This window comes from Eumetopias jubatus, unplaced genomic scaffold, assembly GCF_037043125.1.
Source record: "Eumetopias jubatus isolate StellerSeaLion01/CBP00866 unplaced genomic scaffold, mEumJub1_p1.0 scaffold_17, whole genome shotgun sequence".
Lineage (NCBI taxonomy): Eukaryota > Metazoa > Chordata > Mammalia > Carnivora > Otariidae > Eumetopias > Eumetopias jubatus.
The window spans coordinates 26,623,271-26,639,194 of NW_028274823.1; the positions used below are offsets into that span (position 1 = coordinate 26,623,271).

General features: G+C 54.8%; 1 protein-coding gene across 2 annotated transcripts in view; it reads left to right on the forward strand.

The window, feature by feature from the left end:
• The window catches only part of SH3PXD2A (SH3 and PX domains 2A), a 227,836-nt gene that overhangs the window by 150,713 nt on the left and 61,199 nt on the right, over window positions 1-15,924 (forward strand). For both annotated transcript variants that reach the window (XM_028098787.2, XM_028098789.2), the window contains exon 6: window positions 892-920. In XM_028098787.2, coding sequence (XP_027954588.1) covers window positions 892-920 — 29 coding nt within the window. The remainder of the gene's footprint in view (window positions 1-891; window positions 921-15,924) is intronic.

Below are 15,924 nucleotides of genomic sequence, written 5' to 3' on the forward strand. Positions count from 1 at the left end.
TCAGCCTGGGGTAGTCCAGGGCAGGTTAATGGAGGCTGGGAGGTGTTGAGTTATTGCTATTGATGAGATTTGAATCTAGGACTCACTCAGAAGCTGAACCTCCATTATTACTATTCCTAGCCTCACAGTTAACCCTTGCATTGTGCTGTGCCCTCCCTCACCGCTGCTGAATCCATTTCCCAGCCTGAGACTTTAAGGTGAAAGACATATCTGTTCAATATTCAGCCTACCGCCAATATATATCCGCACCTACGCCGGGCCCAGGGGAAGTAATGGGAGGAGTCAAGCCACAGTGTGACTTCAGGGAGCCTGGGGTCTAGGTCCGGGGCTAGACTTTAATTAAGGGTCACACAAATCTGTAATTATGCAGAGGAGAGGAGATGGGGAGGATGTTGGGGAAGACACGCTGAGGAGGTGACATTTCAGTCGTGACTGGAAGTCTGAGTGGGCATGAGCAAGCGTTGCAAAGAACTGGGAGGGGAAGCTTCTGTAGGGGAGGGGCGCGGGCGCCCGGGGCCTCAGTTTCCCTATTTACAAAGTGTGTGAGAACCTGCCCCGCCCTCCCCCACCCGCTGAAGACCGGGAGGGTGCCCACCGAGCCCCTCCCGTCCGGCCGGCCGGGGGCGGGGCGGGGTCCGGGGTGCGGGCGGCGGGCGGGGCGGGGCCCGTGGCTCGCGCCCGGGGCCGGCTGCCGGGGGGGATCCGCGGGCAGGCGCGGCGCGCAGTGCGTGCGGCTGCGGAGCGCGCGGCTCGCGGGCCGCCAGGATCACATGAGCAGTGGTGCCGCGGACCGACCGCAGCCAGCCGGTGGGCGCCCCGCAGCCGCAGCCCCGCAGCCCCGCGCCCCTGCCCGGCCCTAACCATGTCTGTCTGTTGTTGTTTCTTTTTCAGGGACTATGGCAGTTCCAAGAGGAAATCAGGTAAGGGAGCCTCCGGGCGTTTTTCCTTACAACCTCCCCTCCCGCTTCGCGCTCGCGCCTCTCCGATCCTGCAGAGGACTTTCTGGGGGCTTGTCCTTGCCGGCCGCCCCGTGGTCCCGCGGGGCCGGGTTCCCTTCAGGTGTCTCCCTCCCCAGCCCATGGCCCCTAAGCTCTCTGGTACTCACACCTTCTCCCACCAAGCCCCTCAGGCTCTCCCTGGGTTCTCCCGGTGGGAATGCGGGTGGGTGCATGGGAGGGTGTGGGGGTGTCTCGTGAAGGGCCCCCGCAACGCTGGCAGCCGGATCTTCCCCCCGCCCCCCACCGTGGGCTGCGGTGCCTATTGCTGAGCACTGCTGTGACTTCTCCTTGGGTCCTTCCGGTGGTGCGGCGGTAATGAGGGGGTTAACAGAGACGCAGGGTTTTCCCTGTGCGAAGGTGAGATCCTGGACTGAAAAGGGGGTCCTACTTGAGTGGCTGTGAGTTTTTAACGCCTGCAACGCAAACGTTCTCCTTTTCCCCCAGCTCTGAGCGCTTTCTCATTGCTGCGGGGGTGGGGGCTCTACGTGGTGGCAGTAGAGGCCTAGATGGGAGGGGGCCGACTGGCCCTGGCATTGGCCTGACAGGTGCCAGGGCCCACCCAGAGTTTGCGAAAGGGGTGGGAACAGGGAGAGAGGGGGGGCAAATCCTCAGACGCTGTGGGCCAGGCGCTAGGCGCTGTCGGCTGGGGTCAGAGAAGGATTCTCTCCTGGTGGGGGAGGCGGGGTTCTGCACGTGCCTGGGTGTGGGTGACGCACAGTTCATTGGGGGAGGGTGGTCCCTAGGAGTTAGGGCTGTGTGTCTGGCGGCGGGGGGTAGGGGGGAGGGCGGCAGACTTAAGCGATCTGTGTTGACATGTGTGTTGCCCATACTTATGGGGGTGGTGAGTTATGGGACCAGCAGCCATCTGGGGGTTCTGGCCCTCGGGGATGTGGGAGTATGTATAAACACGTGTCTCAAGTTATTGGTTCCCTGGGGAGATATCTGTTGAAGTGCCTTGACCTGTGGATCAGCAGAGGTGTGTGTGCCCATGTATAAGGGATAGAATGTGAATTGGGATAGGTGTAATTGTATGTCGTGTGTTTCTGAGTATGGGTTGCTATGTTTTTTGTGTGCAAGTGCTTGCTTATATGTTTATAGGGACCAGGAAAGTTGTGCCCTGGTGTATGTACTGGGGGGCATGTGTGTAGGTGGGGTTGTGTATGGACATGCGTGGGTCTTCATAGTTGTATGCCATGAGGGTATGTTTACTCCTTAGGGCACACAGGTATTGAAGTGTGTGTGCCAGTGTGTTGGGATATATCTTCTTAGAGTCTGTGTTCATGTGTGTTTGTGTCCCTGTTTGGGAGGTGTCTAGTGTGGGAGGAGATGTGTGTGTGCACGTGCCTGGCAGCTGGGCAGGGGGGGTCTCAGGTCTGCCCACCCACTGATGCAGAAGGGTATTTCCTGCATGAACAGGAGGGGGAGGCTGCATTAGGAACCCGAGGAATTGCGTACTGCGTGTGGGCCCCAGCTGTCACTTGCAGTCAGAGCCCCGGGAGGGAGAACTGGGGCACACCTGGGATTGTGTCACATCACCCCTCCAGCCCCACCCAAGAACCTTGCTTGGGCCTCAGAGGTATAGTGTACTACCTGTGCCTGGGCTCAGATTCTGCTCTGCATGACCTTAGGCAAGTTTCTAAACTCTGCCTCAGTTTCCTCATTTTCTACAGAGATGACAGTAGTATCTACCTCACACGTAGCAGTTTAAGTAAGTTCGTGTGGAATAATCCCTAGGACATAATAACTACTATACAAGTATAAGTTTGTCATCATCAGTATTTTCTGAAGCCCTGGGACCTTGGGTGAGTCCCTTCTGTACTCTGGGCCTCAGTTTCCCCTCTAAAAAGTCAAGGGCTGCACCAGATAACCTCTCAGGTCCCCCTACCCTGCATCTCCAAGGCTCAGGTTCTGTGCTGCTTCCTAAATAAGTCAGGGCCCCACCCAGGCTGCTTCACCCCGGGCAAGCCTCCCCCGGTTTCTCTGCCTTCCACTTTTCAGGCCAGGAAAAGGATGGAGAGAGAAATTTAATTTATGTTGGCTTATGATAATGGCCACTTAGTGTCATGGTTAAAAGTGCAAGCTCTGGAGCCAGACAGCAGTAATATCCGGTCTTGCTTTTCTCCTCTGAGACCTTGGGCAGATTTCTTACCCTCTCTGTGCTGTTCGCTCTTCTGTAAATTGGGGACCATGTTCATACCCACCTTGTAGTGGTTAATTTTATGTGTCAGTGGTGGGCCGTGGTATTTAGATATTTGGTGAAGCATTATTCTGGGTGTTTCTGTCAAGGTAGTTTTTGGATGAGATGAACATATAAATCACTGGACTTTGAATCAAGCAGATTACCCCCCATGATATGGGTTGGTCTCATCCAATCAGTTGAAGACCTTAATAGAACAAATGCTGACCTCCCCTCAGAAGAAGGAATCCTGCTACCAGACTGCCTTTGGACTTGAACTGCAACTCTTTTCCGAGTCTCCAGCCTACCATCCTATCTTACCCCATCAGATTTGGGCTAACCAAGCCCTCCTAATCACGTGTGCCAATTCCTTAAAATAAATCTCTTTCTCTCTCTATATATATACACATCCTGTTCTGTTTCTCTGGAGAACACTGACTAATACACTTCTCATATGGTTATAACGAAGATTGTACAAACTAATATACGTAAGCATGCTTAGAACACTGCAACCTAGAAAGTTCTCCCAAAGGGCTAGCTCTAGCTCCTATTATTTATTGAGCATCCCCTAGGGGCTGGCAACTTCATATATGTTTTCTCATTTGCTGCCCAAAGGCTCATTGCATATGGGCGGTGGGATTCCCATTTTACTGATGAGACACTGAGACTCAGAGAGTGGCTGCCTCCAGTTGGTGGCCAAGTGAGGATCTGAATCCATGTTCAGGGCTCCAGCCTACTCTGTAATGAAGTTCACGGAGCTTCCCAGAGTCACTCCAGGCAGCAGTGTGTGCACAGAGAGCATGGATGCTGTTCCTGGTCATCACTTATCACCTATTAGTTCCCAAAACCCCAGTTCTTCCTCCTCCGGGGGGTCTCTTATTGAGCACAGATCCAAGACTTGAAGCCAGGCCTGGGGAAGGTGGAGTCAACAGCAAGAAAGTTCTCAGGCAGCTTACAGCCTCTTAGAAGAGGCAGGACCGGTGACCCTGAGACTGGCAGGCAGTGTAGCCTCAGTCTTCTCTCTGCTTCCTCCTTCCCTCCGCTGAACCTGCCCCTCCCTGCATCTCCACCATCCATGCTATTCCTCAGGCCCAGCATCAAGAAGTGGCCTTTGACCCCTCCCTTTCTCTCCCGTGCCAACCCGACCTCCTCCGCCATCACACAATGATGGAAGCTCCCTTCTCTTCAGGAAGACCTCAGCTTCCTCCTGGGTCTGTCTGCTCCCACCCTTGCCCCTCCGCATTGTTCTCCACACCACAGCTAGAGTGAGTTCTTCAAAGCAAGTATCAAATCATGTGCTTTACTGCTTAAATTGCCCCATCCGACCCAGAAAAAGCTCTTTAATCCAGCTTACAGAGCTCTGTGTGCTTTAGCCCCTCCCTGCTGTCCTGCCCCAGGCTCTACCCACCCCCAACATGCCCGCCCCCGCCCTCTCTGCTCTGTGATACCACTCACCTTCCCTTCCTTAAACACAGCAAGCTTGTTCTCTCCACACAGCACGTGCTGTTCCCTCTGCCGGGAATGCCGTTCCCTGATCTTTCACACGGCTGCCCCTTCTTAACATTTCGGCTTGATTGTCACCTCAGAGAAGCCCCGATTCTCTGGTGTTTAGCTGCCCCCTCCCATCACTGTGCGCATGATGGACCACACCCTCTCGTGGGTGTTCTTTTGTATGATCTGTGTCCCACCACCTTGAGAGGGAAGACCTTGCCGCAGGGCCTGCACTAGGAGCGGGGTCTCCTCGTGCTGTCTGAAGGAGCAGCTGGGTCAAGGAGCTCACACGTGCATGGATGAGACTGCAGGTCAGGACAGAGAGCTCCCTGCAGGCTCAAATCAGGGGAAATTATCTGGGAAGAGGAGCAATTTTGCTGGTTGGGGGCAGAGAACAGGCAACTTTGGTGATCAAGGGACAGCACTTGGGCAAAGGTGGGACAGCAGGACCGAGCGTGGCTTGTTCGGAGACCAGAGACTTCAGCTGGCCTTATCGAGCACCAGCAGCTGTAGGTCGGGTACTGTGTCGGGTGTCGTGGTTATAGGGATGGGTCTTTCTGTCCTCGAGAAGTTTGCAGTCTGCTAGGGTGATGAAGTGTGTATTATCTAAGAATGTCCTGTTAGAGGGAAGCAAAGAAGTGACGTGGGTACCTGAAGAAGAATACACCAGGCCAAAGGCGTAAACAGTGCAAAGGCCCTGGGGTGGGAGCATGCTTGCTGGTCTGCTCAGGGCATGGCAGGGAGGTTTGTGGCTAGGGTGGAGAACAGTGGAGGGCAAGGCGGTAAAAGGTGAGAGCAGAGAGGTAGCTCTGGGTGGGGGAAGCAGGACAGACCGTGTAGGTCTTTACACGTAGGGCTTTGCAGGCCATTTCAAGGGTTTTGACTTTTCACTGTGAGTGAGATGAGCCACTAGGGGATTCTGAGGAGAGTGGGGGCATGATCTGACTTAGATCTCGGAAGGAGTCTTCTGACTGGTGAGTGGAGATGGACCAGGAGAGGGGGTAGGTGAGAGGTCCTGAGAATTCCAGCAGCGACAGAGGGTGAGCTGCGTGACTGGGTTTCGATGATTGTGTGAGTGGTTCCTGTGGGTGCTAGGGAGCGGCAGTCAGCCCCGCTTGCCAGTCATGTGGCCTTGGGCCGACCCCTCCAACTGAGCTCGGCTGCCTCACCGGTCTGTTGTATTGGTCAGGGTGCAACTAGAGAAACAGACCCAGGGGGAGCTACGCATCAAGAGGTTTCTCACAAGGACTTGGCTTACACGATGGTCGGGGCTGGCTTTGCAAGTCCAAGGTCCAAGGGCAGGCCAGGGCCATGGTCTACAGGTGAAATTTTCTCTTCCGTGAAGCCTTGGCTCTGCTCTCAGAGCCTTTCAGCTGATGACTCAGCACCCACCCCCCTGCCAAGTAGCTAGGATAATCTCACTCAAAATAAACTAATTATGGACTTTGTCACGTCTGCAAAATACCTTCCGCAGCAACACCTAGAGTAGTGAGTGGTGGGGTAACTGGGAACTGTAGCCTAGGCAGGCTGACACATAACAACTGGCCGTCATACCTGTAAAATGAAGTCGAAAGAGCCTGATGCCAAGTGCAGAGGGTCCCAGGAGGTGATGCACTGAGGGGGCTTTGGGCCTGGTGGTAGGGAGGTCCTGTTGCTAGAAGTGGTGCTTGGCTTCCCCGACGAGCTGAGAGGGGGCTGGAGCAGGCTCCCCAGAGCAGAGGGTGCTCTTCACACCTGAAAAAGACCCAATGCCCCGCTCTCCCTTCTGGAAGTTGCGTTTCTCCCCAGCCCGGCTGTGGAGTTCCGAGTTTCGCCGCCAGGGGGGGGCAGGCGGCCACGGATCCTGCGGTTTCGTCTTGGCCCCGGATGGTTGCCAGGCAGAGGGCCATCCAGCAGTCCCCTGAGGAGATGCAGCTCGTTTGAACGCAAATGAGGTTACTCAAGAGTGTTGCAAGTTTGTTCTTTTGGGCAACTGTTGATGTTCCTCCTGAAATCCTGTTTACTTTATACTTCTCCTTGGAAAATTGGGGAGTTCGGTCCAACTTCCATTTTATTGATCATAAAATCTGCCTTACTGGACGGAGTTAATGAGATCAGTGTTACTCCGGTGGGCACAGAAGCATGTTGCATGAACATAAGAGTTCAGGTTTTGGTGTCAGACGGACAGGGTTGGAACCCCAGCTCTGCCGTGTGTTTGCTCTGCGACTGGCAGGTTGCCTAACCTCTGACCCCCTTATGCCTTTACCCCCCCTTATGGAAATGGGGGTAAAAATAGTGTCTGTCTCATTAAATGTAAGGTTCGAAGTAGCAGAGGTCCTGGCGCATAGCGAGGTCACCATGATAGCCACTGCCACTGTTACTGGTTTAAGTATTGATAGAGTCTGGAAGGAGGGGAGAAGTTGGTCTTGCCCTTGGTCCATGAGTTAAAAGACCCACTTGATGCATTTATTTTCATTTTCCAAGCCCGAGGCCTGGCCTCAGAGGAGACAGAAGGTAGACCCGGCCACTGCGGAGTTGTTCGTAGAGTTAAGAACCCGGATTCTGGAGCCCAAGTGCTTAGTTTCATGTCCCAGCCCTGCCAGCTGTGTGGTCTTAGGCGAGTCCTTAACTTCCCTGTGCCTCAGTTTCCTTGTCTGTGAAATGGGAATGACGATTCATCCGGTTGTTTGAGGCTTGAATATGAGTTACTACCTGTGAAGTGTTAACTCCAAGACTGTGCCTGGCACAGTAAACGCTCGCCGAGGGTTAAGCCATTTTTATTATGAATAGGAGGCAGTATCATAGGTATCCAGCTCTCAAACAGGAGAGACCCCTGGCTTTGCTATTTGCCCTCCTCCAAGAAGTGAGCCCTCTCAATCAGACAGGAGAAGGTGGAGTGTGCACCATCTCATAATCGCTAGTAAATCTTGCAACAACCTGGGCAGGTGGTCTTGTCCCCATTTTATAGACCAGGAAAGGTAGGTTAAGGGACTTGGCCCAGGTCACCTGGCCAGGTAGACACAGGATTTGAATCGGGCCCTTCTGATCCACACCTCTTCCACTGAAGTCTGTTCCATCCTGAGCCAAGGCCCAAGGGTGACCAGGACTTGGGTTCTGAAGGCCTCTAGGAGGGAGGGTCCATAGACTGGGATGGGGCTGCCCCAAGAGAATACCCCTGAGGCATCTAGAGGGAACTTACTGGTCGTAAGGGATTCGTAATTGGGGAAAAGGTTTCTTTACAGGATGCGACTACTATCCTCTTCATTTGTCTTTGTATGAATTTGGTTTTTAATGAAGTGGATTTGCTTAAAGCCCATAAGTACTGGCTACTCTAAAGTTTGTCTACCTTCCTCCTGTAGAGAACGCCAAGAGAGGGGCTCTGCCTGTCCAAGGTGGGAGTGGGCAGAACTGGTCCCCGGCAGGTCACGCTGCCCCTAGGCCCTGGAACTAGGCAGAGGTGTGAGTAGGGCCATTACGATGCATGTGGAGAAAGCGGGGCTGTAAGGCCTCTGGGGCTGTCCTCCCCCAAGATGAAGGCCCCTGTAGGGCAAGGTGCCCTATCCTGGCCCCAGGCCTGACCTGCTCCCCAGCCACAGGGGGAGGGGACAGAGACACAGCAGACAGCAGCAGCCTTCACTCCCCTCCAGAGGGCAGCTCTCCTAGAGGCTCTCGTTTCTCTTAAGTGATTGCTGTCCCTGGCCCCATAGAGCTCGAGCTTCAACTAAGAAAGCGGAATATTGTCGGGGACTCATTAACAAATGCAAGACAGGCTAGGTTGCAGAGCCACAGGCTGTTGGACAGGGCTAGGAAGATGGGGGAGGCTGGGGATGAACAGAGGGCTGGGCACTCTGGTGGGAGGGCTGGGCATGAGCGAGGACTCAGAGGCTGGAATCAGGGTGAGGAATTTGAGGTAAGGAGAGGTGTCCAGCCTGGCGGGAGTGGAGAGAGGGCTGGGAGCAGGGACAACGGGAGATGAGTCTGGAAAGGAGGCTTTAGAGGCAAGATCAGCAAGTCTTTTCAAAGCAATTTCCAAGGCTTTCTTGTCTGCCCAAGAAACCCATCCTCAGTGAGAAAGGCCCAGGCTGCTTGGCGAACATGGCCAAGACATTCCTGGCACCCTCCAACAGCCCGTTCCAAAAGTGAACGTGTCTCGTGAAGGCATCGCCTTCTGGCACATCTCATCAGGGCTGGTGTTTTTAAACAATTCTCATTTTCGTGGCTCCGGGTCCTCAGCCTGATGTCACCCCCGGAGTTCAAAGCCAGTTAATTGGAAATGAAAGGAGGTGGATTGATCTGGCAGCTCCACACACAGCCCATGTGGCAGTGATGGGATGGAGAAAGTGAACGCGCTGCTCGTGTGTTTGTGTGTGTGTGTGTGTGTGTGTGTGTGTGTGTCTGTCTGTCTGTCTGCACCACCCCTCCCCCAGCCAGAGGGAGCGCGGCCCCACTGCCCCACTGGCCTGGACACGGAGCCCAGGTCAGAGGCACGCGGAGGGCTCCTGGCATCCCCCGGCCCACCCCAGCTAGCCCCGCTCCCTTGGCCCTGCTTGCTGAGCCTCTCTCTGCCCCACGCTGCAGCCTCGCAGCTTCCTCTGCTTGGAAAGTAGAAAGATGGTCCTGAATTGAACAGCAGATGAAAGGCTGGAGGTGTGCTCAGGCTGCTCGCTGAAGTACAAGATCCCAGACCCTGCCCAGACCTGCCGCATCAGCCTCTCTGTGGGCGGGGCCCAGGAGTGTTGATGGGCTCTCCAGGGATTGTGAGATCAAGCCAGGCTCGGACCTGAGATGGGCCATCCACGTGGGTTGATGGCGGTGTTCGGGGTAAAAGTGCCCCGGACTGATGGGGCTGGCTCTGAAGGTGCCCTCAGCTGTCTCCCAAGTGGAGGAGATGGCCACCAGGTGGAAAGGGGACCCATCGGGAGACAGAGAGCAATGGTCCAGCAGTCCAGGCTTGGAGAAAGGCCCAGGGCCTCCCCAAGCACTGGCCTCCCTGCTGGCCTCATCAGGAGGCAGTGACAAGATTCCATCTGCCTTTTCTTTCTACAAGGTTGTCTTCTTGGGGGTAGGAAACACCCACGTTGTGGTCCAGCAAAGAAAGGCTTCCCACCACAGCCCTCAGCCAGAAAATAATGTGTTCCTCACTTCGGCTTTCTGGTTTATGGGCATGTGACAGAAGAGGCAATATTTCCAGTAATGATGAAGCCAGCGGAAAAACAAAGATTTGGGGGAAATGTTCATTACTTATTGTTTTAGCACCTTTTTCTGATCTAGGGTTACTTTGTTTAGAAACAGAAATGTGGCGTGTGTGACTTAGTTGGCTCATGGCCTTTTTATAATTGGTCAGTTCTGAAATGTGAAGGCAAAGAAAAATTTTCCAAAGTTTCAGTAAAAATTAGACATTTGGGGGGGGGGAGCCTTTTTCCTTGACTCTTTCTGCTTTGTTCCCTGGATCTTGTCGTTGCCACGCATGACCCAGGCAGCTGGGACGAAGATGTATTTGTTAAGGTTAGAACTGGAGTCTTATACCGCGGAAACTGGGCCGTGTCAAGTTCCCTTCACGTCCCTGTGCTCAGAAGGAAGAGCCGTCACCTCTCGGTGATCCTTCCCCCTGACCCTGTTTCTGGCTAACTTTTGGGGTACAGGGTTGGAGGACACCCCACAGGGGTGTGGGGGCTGCCTCTCCCCTCGTATTGGATCCAGGTCAGGGTTGGGTGCATAAGTGTCCCCAGCAGGAGGGTGAGGTCCTTATAAAGCTGTGATGACAGACTGGGGACCAGAGGCCAAACTAAGACTGTCTTTGTACCTTGGCAGTGGCCCCCTGGGGAAACTGAGCAAACATGCAGCTGTAACACCCTTCAGGCAGATCTTTCAGGATGGGACAAGTTCTTCTGGTCTGTCAGCTCCCTGCCCTGCACCATCCCTCCCTGGGACCACATCTGTGCCAAGAGCCCTCTACCGCTTCTCATTTGCATTTGATCACGGGGTTGTGCAGAAGAGGGCTCTTTCCTCAGCTTCCCTGATGACCTTGGTTTCTCTCTCTGCTCTAAGCTCACAGCTTAGTGGACATTCAAGGCTGTTCTCCCCTGGGGCCGGGGGTGGGGGGGTGGGGGGCGGGGGTGCCCTTCCAGGATGAATTGATAGGAAGCTGGTTTCTGAAGGGATGCTGGCCTGGACTCCCTGCTGGGAGGAGCTCATTCCTGCCAGACCCGTAGCTGACCTCCGTGGCTCTGCCCTGCACCTGCTTTGCCAGGCCCTGCCGTGGAAGGCACGGGGTACCAAGACGGGTAGGATGGGGTCCCCATTTTCAGGACTGTCAGTCGGCTGGAGGAGGAAGGAAAGTAAACAGCAGTAATGCTACAACGTCCAAGTGCTATGGCGGAGGTGGGGCCGAGCACGAGGAAGCCTGCTTGTGGGAGGCACACAGCCCTGCCTGGGGGGTGCCGAGCAAGGCTTTCCACCCCGGTTCCCGGAGGTTTTTAAATGAGTCAGCCTGGAGAAGAGGGAGAGTGGCCGTACAGAGGACATCTGGCCAGTCTCAGCATCGGCGGGGCCACGTCCTCTAAACTAGGCTGAGGCTCGTCTTCCATACCCCTGCAGTACCTACTGGGTGGTGCTGTTTCAGAGATGCTGTCGCAGACGGCCACTCGATTGCTAATGTCGCTGAAGCTTAAAAAGCTCTAATTATAAAATTAATCCGTGTGCCTGGGCTGGAGAGAACTTATCATCAGGAGGACTCTGGCTTCCAGCTGTCTCCAGGGGGACACACATCCTTGCCTGTGGAAAGAGCATACAATTCCAGGGCCATGCTTGCCCTAGCCAGGTGGCCGGGACCTCAAGGTGCTCATTAAAATCTGACTAATTGATCTCCGTTGGGGAAGGACTCTCCAGCCAGGGAGTCTCCCCAGTGGTTGATGATTGACCCTGATTGATAGGACAGAGGAAGAAGCAGGCCTTTCATATTGCAGGTGAAGATGAGGGGGACCCATTTTCCCCCAGTTGCGTAACGAACCAGGACAAAGCTCTCTGGGCACCAGTCTCCTTCCTGGCTTCTCCTGGGGAGAGAAGCCCAGCATTAGCCGGAGATCCTGAGCTCTGGTGCCAGAGGGTTAACTCTGTGCTCCCCAGAGAGCTCACACACTCCTGACCCTCTGCTGTCCTCCAGGCCCTCCCAGTTGTGCCTTCTGGGAACAGCTTGGTCACGTGTGAACCAGATGTGGGGATTTCCCAAGCAGTGATGTGTGCACAGACACACACACACACACACACACACGCATGCACATACACACACTCACACTGTTCTGTTTACGTGGCATCTGAGGGCTCAGGGGATTGGTCCAGACCCACACAGAGCAAGAGAGGGATGGGGGTGAGGAGAGGCCCAGGGGTTGCCGGCACACGCTATGAGGGGCTGCTCCCAGCCCTGCTGAGCCCTGCTCCCAGCAGACATGAGAGATAAGCCCGTTGTTCTTGCTCAGACTCCCATTTCCTGCAACATCCATCTTGCCATAGACCATATTGGTTATGGATAAATTTTTTTAAATAATCTCTTTGAAGGGCTTTATAGCAGATGCTGGACCAGAGCCTTCCAGGGATGTTCTGCTGGGCCTGGGCGGGGGCGGGGGGGTGGCTTTCCATGAGCCTGTCTGCCCAGCACAAGCAAGGCCCAGGGTCTTATCCTGTATGTGGCTCAAGGGGCAAAACCTGGACTAGAGAATATGCAGGGCCCTGGGTGCCAAGAGGACCCCAGGGCAGTGGGGTAAGCTGGGCCTCAGTTTCCCCACAATGCCCTTGGGACTGAGTGTAATGAGTATGCACCCTTCCATCAGCCACTAAAAATTTATTGGGCACCACCTACTATGTTCGGGGTGCTGTGACAGGGTTAAGAGTCTGAAGGAACTTCAGATCTGATTGGAGAGACTCAATACATTTCGATTAAGCACCTACTGTCTTCCAGATACTTGCTAGGACTACAGCGCTAGCCAGACATTCTGGAGTCAGCTGGTACAGTTGGTGAACAGTACAGAGATCCTGCCCAGGGCAAGATGAGGGAGGCTGGCAGACCTTGGAAAATGGGGCAGCCTCAATCTCAGTTCAGGATTGAACTCTGCCCCTAGCCCCTAACCCCTCAGCCCCACCCGCGTTCCGTTCCAATGGAGAGCAGTGTCCAGCCAGATGTCAGCTGAAACATTGTGAATCCTGCCCCAGAGGAGGGTCTCATTACAGACGTGGGGCCTTTGGGACCCCTCCCTGCTTCGTCGCCCCCCGCAGACCCTCACCTGCGGTGCAGCCTGCTCTGTCTGGCCTCAGCCTGCCCTCCAGTTGGGTCTGGGCAGCCTCGGGAAGTGAGGATGCACTTGAGGTGCCAGGCAAGTGGGTGAGGGCGCCTCCCTCCCAAACCCCTGTGACTCCTGATATAGACAGGAGCGCCTGGGTAAATATGTGTGCCCCTGTGCCCCAAGCTGGGAGACAGATGGTGGAGAGTCAGTTTGTCATAGCCAGGGGCGCCCTGCTCTGCACATGGTAGATGCTCATTAAATTATTGGCAGTTGATTCACTGATAATCAGATCTCAAGCGTCCAGTGTGGAGAAAACAAGACGTTGCACTTTTTGTAGCCCTGGGATGGGAATGTTGGTGCTGGGTCCGTTGCTGTTGCTCTCCATCACTCACTCAGTCATGGCTCTAGTGGAGACTGAGCCAGGGAGACAGACGGACCCCAGGACTGGGGGCCGGGGGGCTGGGGGGCCGGGGGGGCCTGGGACCCAGGGACCCAGCAGCTGCTTACCTCATCCCACTCCACTGGCCCCTGTTTCTGCTGTTGCCTCATCCTCACAGAGCCTGGCTTTGGCTGGGGGAGCTGGTGGGTGGGGGGATAGGAGGGGGACATCCCAGTAAGTGGGAGAGGACCACCAAGGCAGACCACCCCAGGGAGTGGGGAGGTGGCTGGGATCCTGGACCTCGGAACAGTGTTAAGTTTGTCTCTTTTCTGCACACCACCGCCCCATCATGGGGCGAGGTGAGAACCTGAGAACTGAGAGGGAGACCCAGCCCAAGGGGCTACGATGGGGTCAGGCAGCAGCTGCTGGGAGTGGGGCTTGGAACCCCGCTGGCCTCCCCGCCCAGCACCCCTCTGTCCTCTGCCCACCCACGGCTCCTCTGACTAACCACAGCACCTGTCTTTAACCAGGATGCTTTGGGTCTTTTCAGCAGCAGATCTGCCTGCCACCCTCTGGCAGGGCAGCCCCCTCTGTGCAGAGTTCCCAGAGGCATCCATGGCCCCTCTGCCCACACCCACTGGCGCTGTGGGCCCTGGGTGGTCTAGGTGGGTGCCCTCAGACCTAGTCCCTGAGGGGCTATGGAAGGGCTCCAGGCACAGTCCCAGCCCCCACCCCACCTGAGCAGGGAAACTGACTGTTCTCTGACTGCACAGCTCAGTGGCCCGAGGGTCAGTAGTACATTCCTGCTTGGGGTTGGGCTGCCCCCACACAGACTCTGGATTCCCGGAAAGGCAGCTCCTGGGGAAGAAGGCAGACCCCTTCTTATTGAGAGCAAAATGAGTAGGAATATGGCTGCATGTACAAAGGGAAGCCTAACAGAAATAATGAGCCTCCCTTAGCCAATGGCGGGGGAGAATCCGGAGAACGAAGTCCCCTGTTTTAGGCCCCTTTGTTCCCAATTCCCAGCCAGCCGGCCTGCCTGGACTCAAGTCTTACTGGTGGGCCTTGGGAAGAGCCTCACTTTTTGCATCTGTAAAATACAGATTATTGTAAGGATTAAATTAGTGTTTTAAACATTTTAAATTAAAATGTTGAGCACAGTGCCTAGCATGAGTGTTACAAAGTGGGAACTGGTATAAATTTTCTAGCCCCAGCCCTGCCACTCACTTGCTGTGTGATCTTGGGCAAATTTCTTGCCCTCTGTGGTCCTGAGTCCCCACATGCTCCTTCTAGCCTTTGGGATACCACCAAGAAGCCAGAGATGTTGGTGGGGATGGGACCTGGAGACAGACAATGGCTGGGTCTTCCCACTTATGATTTGCCTTCTGTCTTCAAGATGATATGCATCAGAAATCCAGCCCTACTAAATTTATTCTTGAGTACTTCTATTTATTTAGCTCAGAGTTCTGTGGCCCTGAAACCTTAGACCCTAGGCAGGACCAGCTACATAATTATGGGGCCTCTTGTTCGTAAATGATTCAGGATTTCAAATGAGGGACAGAAGAGCATTAAACCGAGCGCAGGGCCCTTCTCAGCGTGGGGCTCTGTGGGGTAGCCTGGGTCACATGCACCCGAAGTGAGCCCCGCTTTGGAGGCTGTGAGAGTAGGAGGCAGGGCCAGGGGTCTGAGCTGCCACATTAATCCCTCACTGCTGCAGTCCAGGGGCATGATTTTTTTTTCATGCCATAAGTATTTCTGAGGAGCTGGAGGCTGCTGCTCACCCTGGATCAGGTGCAGGAGTTGACCATGTGAGCGGGAGCACACACGCCTTACCATCATCGTACACACTCCCAAACTCACACCCATGTGGCTTCGGATTGGAATTCATGTTTGAATTATTGCTTGTTTCCTTTCTTAGCCATCTTAATTTGTGCCATGCTTTTCCTAGACCTATTTCAGGCCCCCTCAAGTGAACATATCACGTAGGCCACACTACTTCTTCTTTGTCAAGGAACTATTCTTTGCAAAGGACTGTTAGCCCGGGAGGGCTGCTGTAAAGACCTGAGCTCCTTCATGCCTGTGACCCAATAGTGCCTCCGACAGGGGTTATATTCCGCTCCTGGCCAAGTAAGCACCTCCTGTTACTGCCAAGCAGCTTCGTCCAAAAGGAAAAGAAACGTGGGGCCTATAGGAAACTCGAAGATTAGTTGTATAAACGGGGAGGAAAGACTAGGCTCCCGCAGATCTCAAGGCTACAGTGGGAAGAACAACGGCATTCCCAAGGAGGGGGAGGTCTTGGGAGCTCAAGGAGACGGAGATCTGGAAGCATGGAAGGACCTGGAGAAGACAGGGGGTGTTCATTCCACTCGGGGCCCCTGGCGGGGTCCCTGCTTCTCCTCCCCTCCCAGGGGCCTCGGGGCTTGGGCCGTGGAGGCCAGTGAGGTGAGTGACCCTGCCCTGGTCCCCTGAGCTCTTGGTTAGCTTTTGTTCTCCAAGGAGTTCATGCTGTTCCCCTGTCTCTCCCACCTGGGCTCACAGCCCACTCTGGATTTATTAGTTTGAATGGGTGGGACTTGCTTTACACCAGGCAAGGATTCCTGGAAACGTGGTTTGAGACTAGATTTG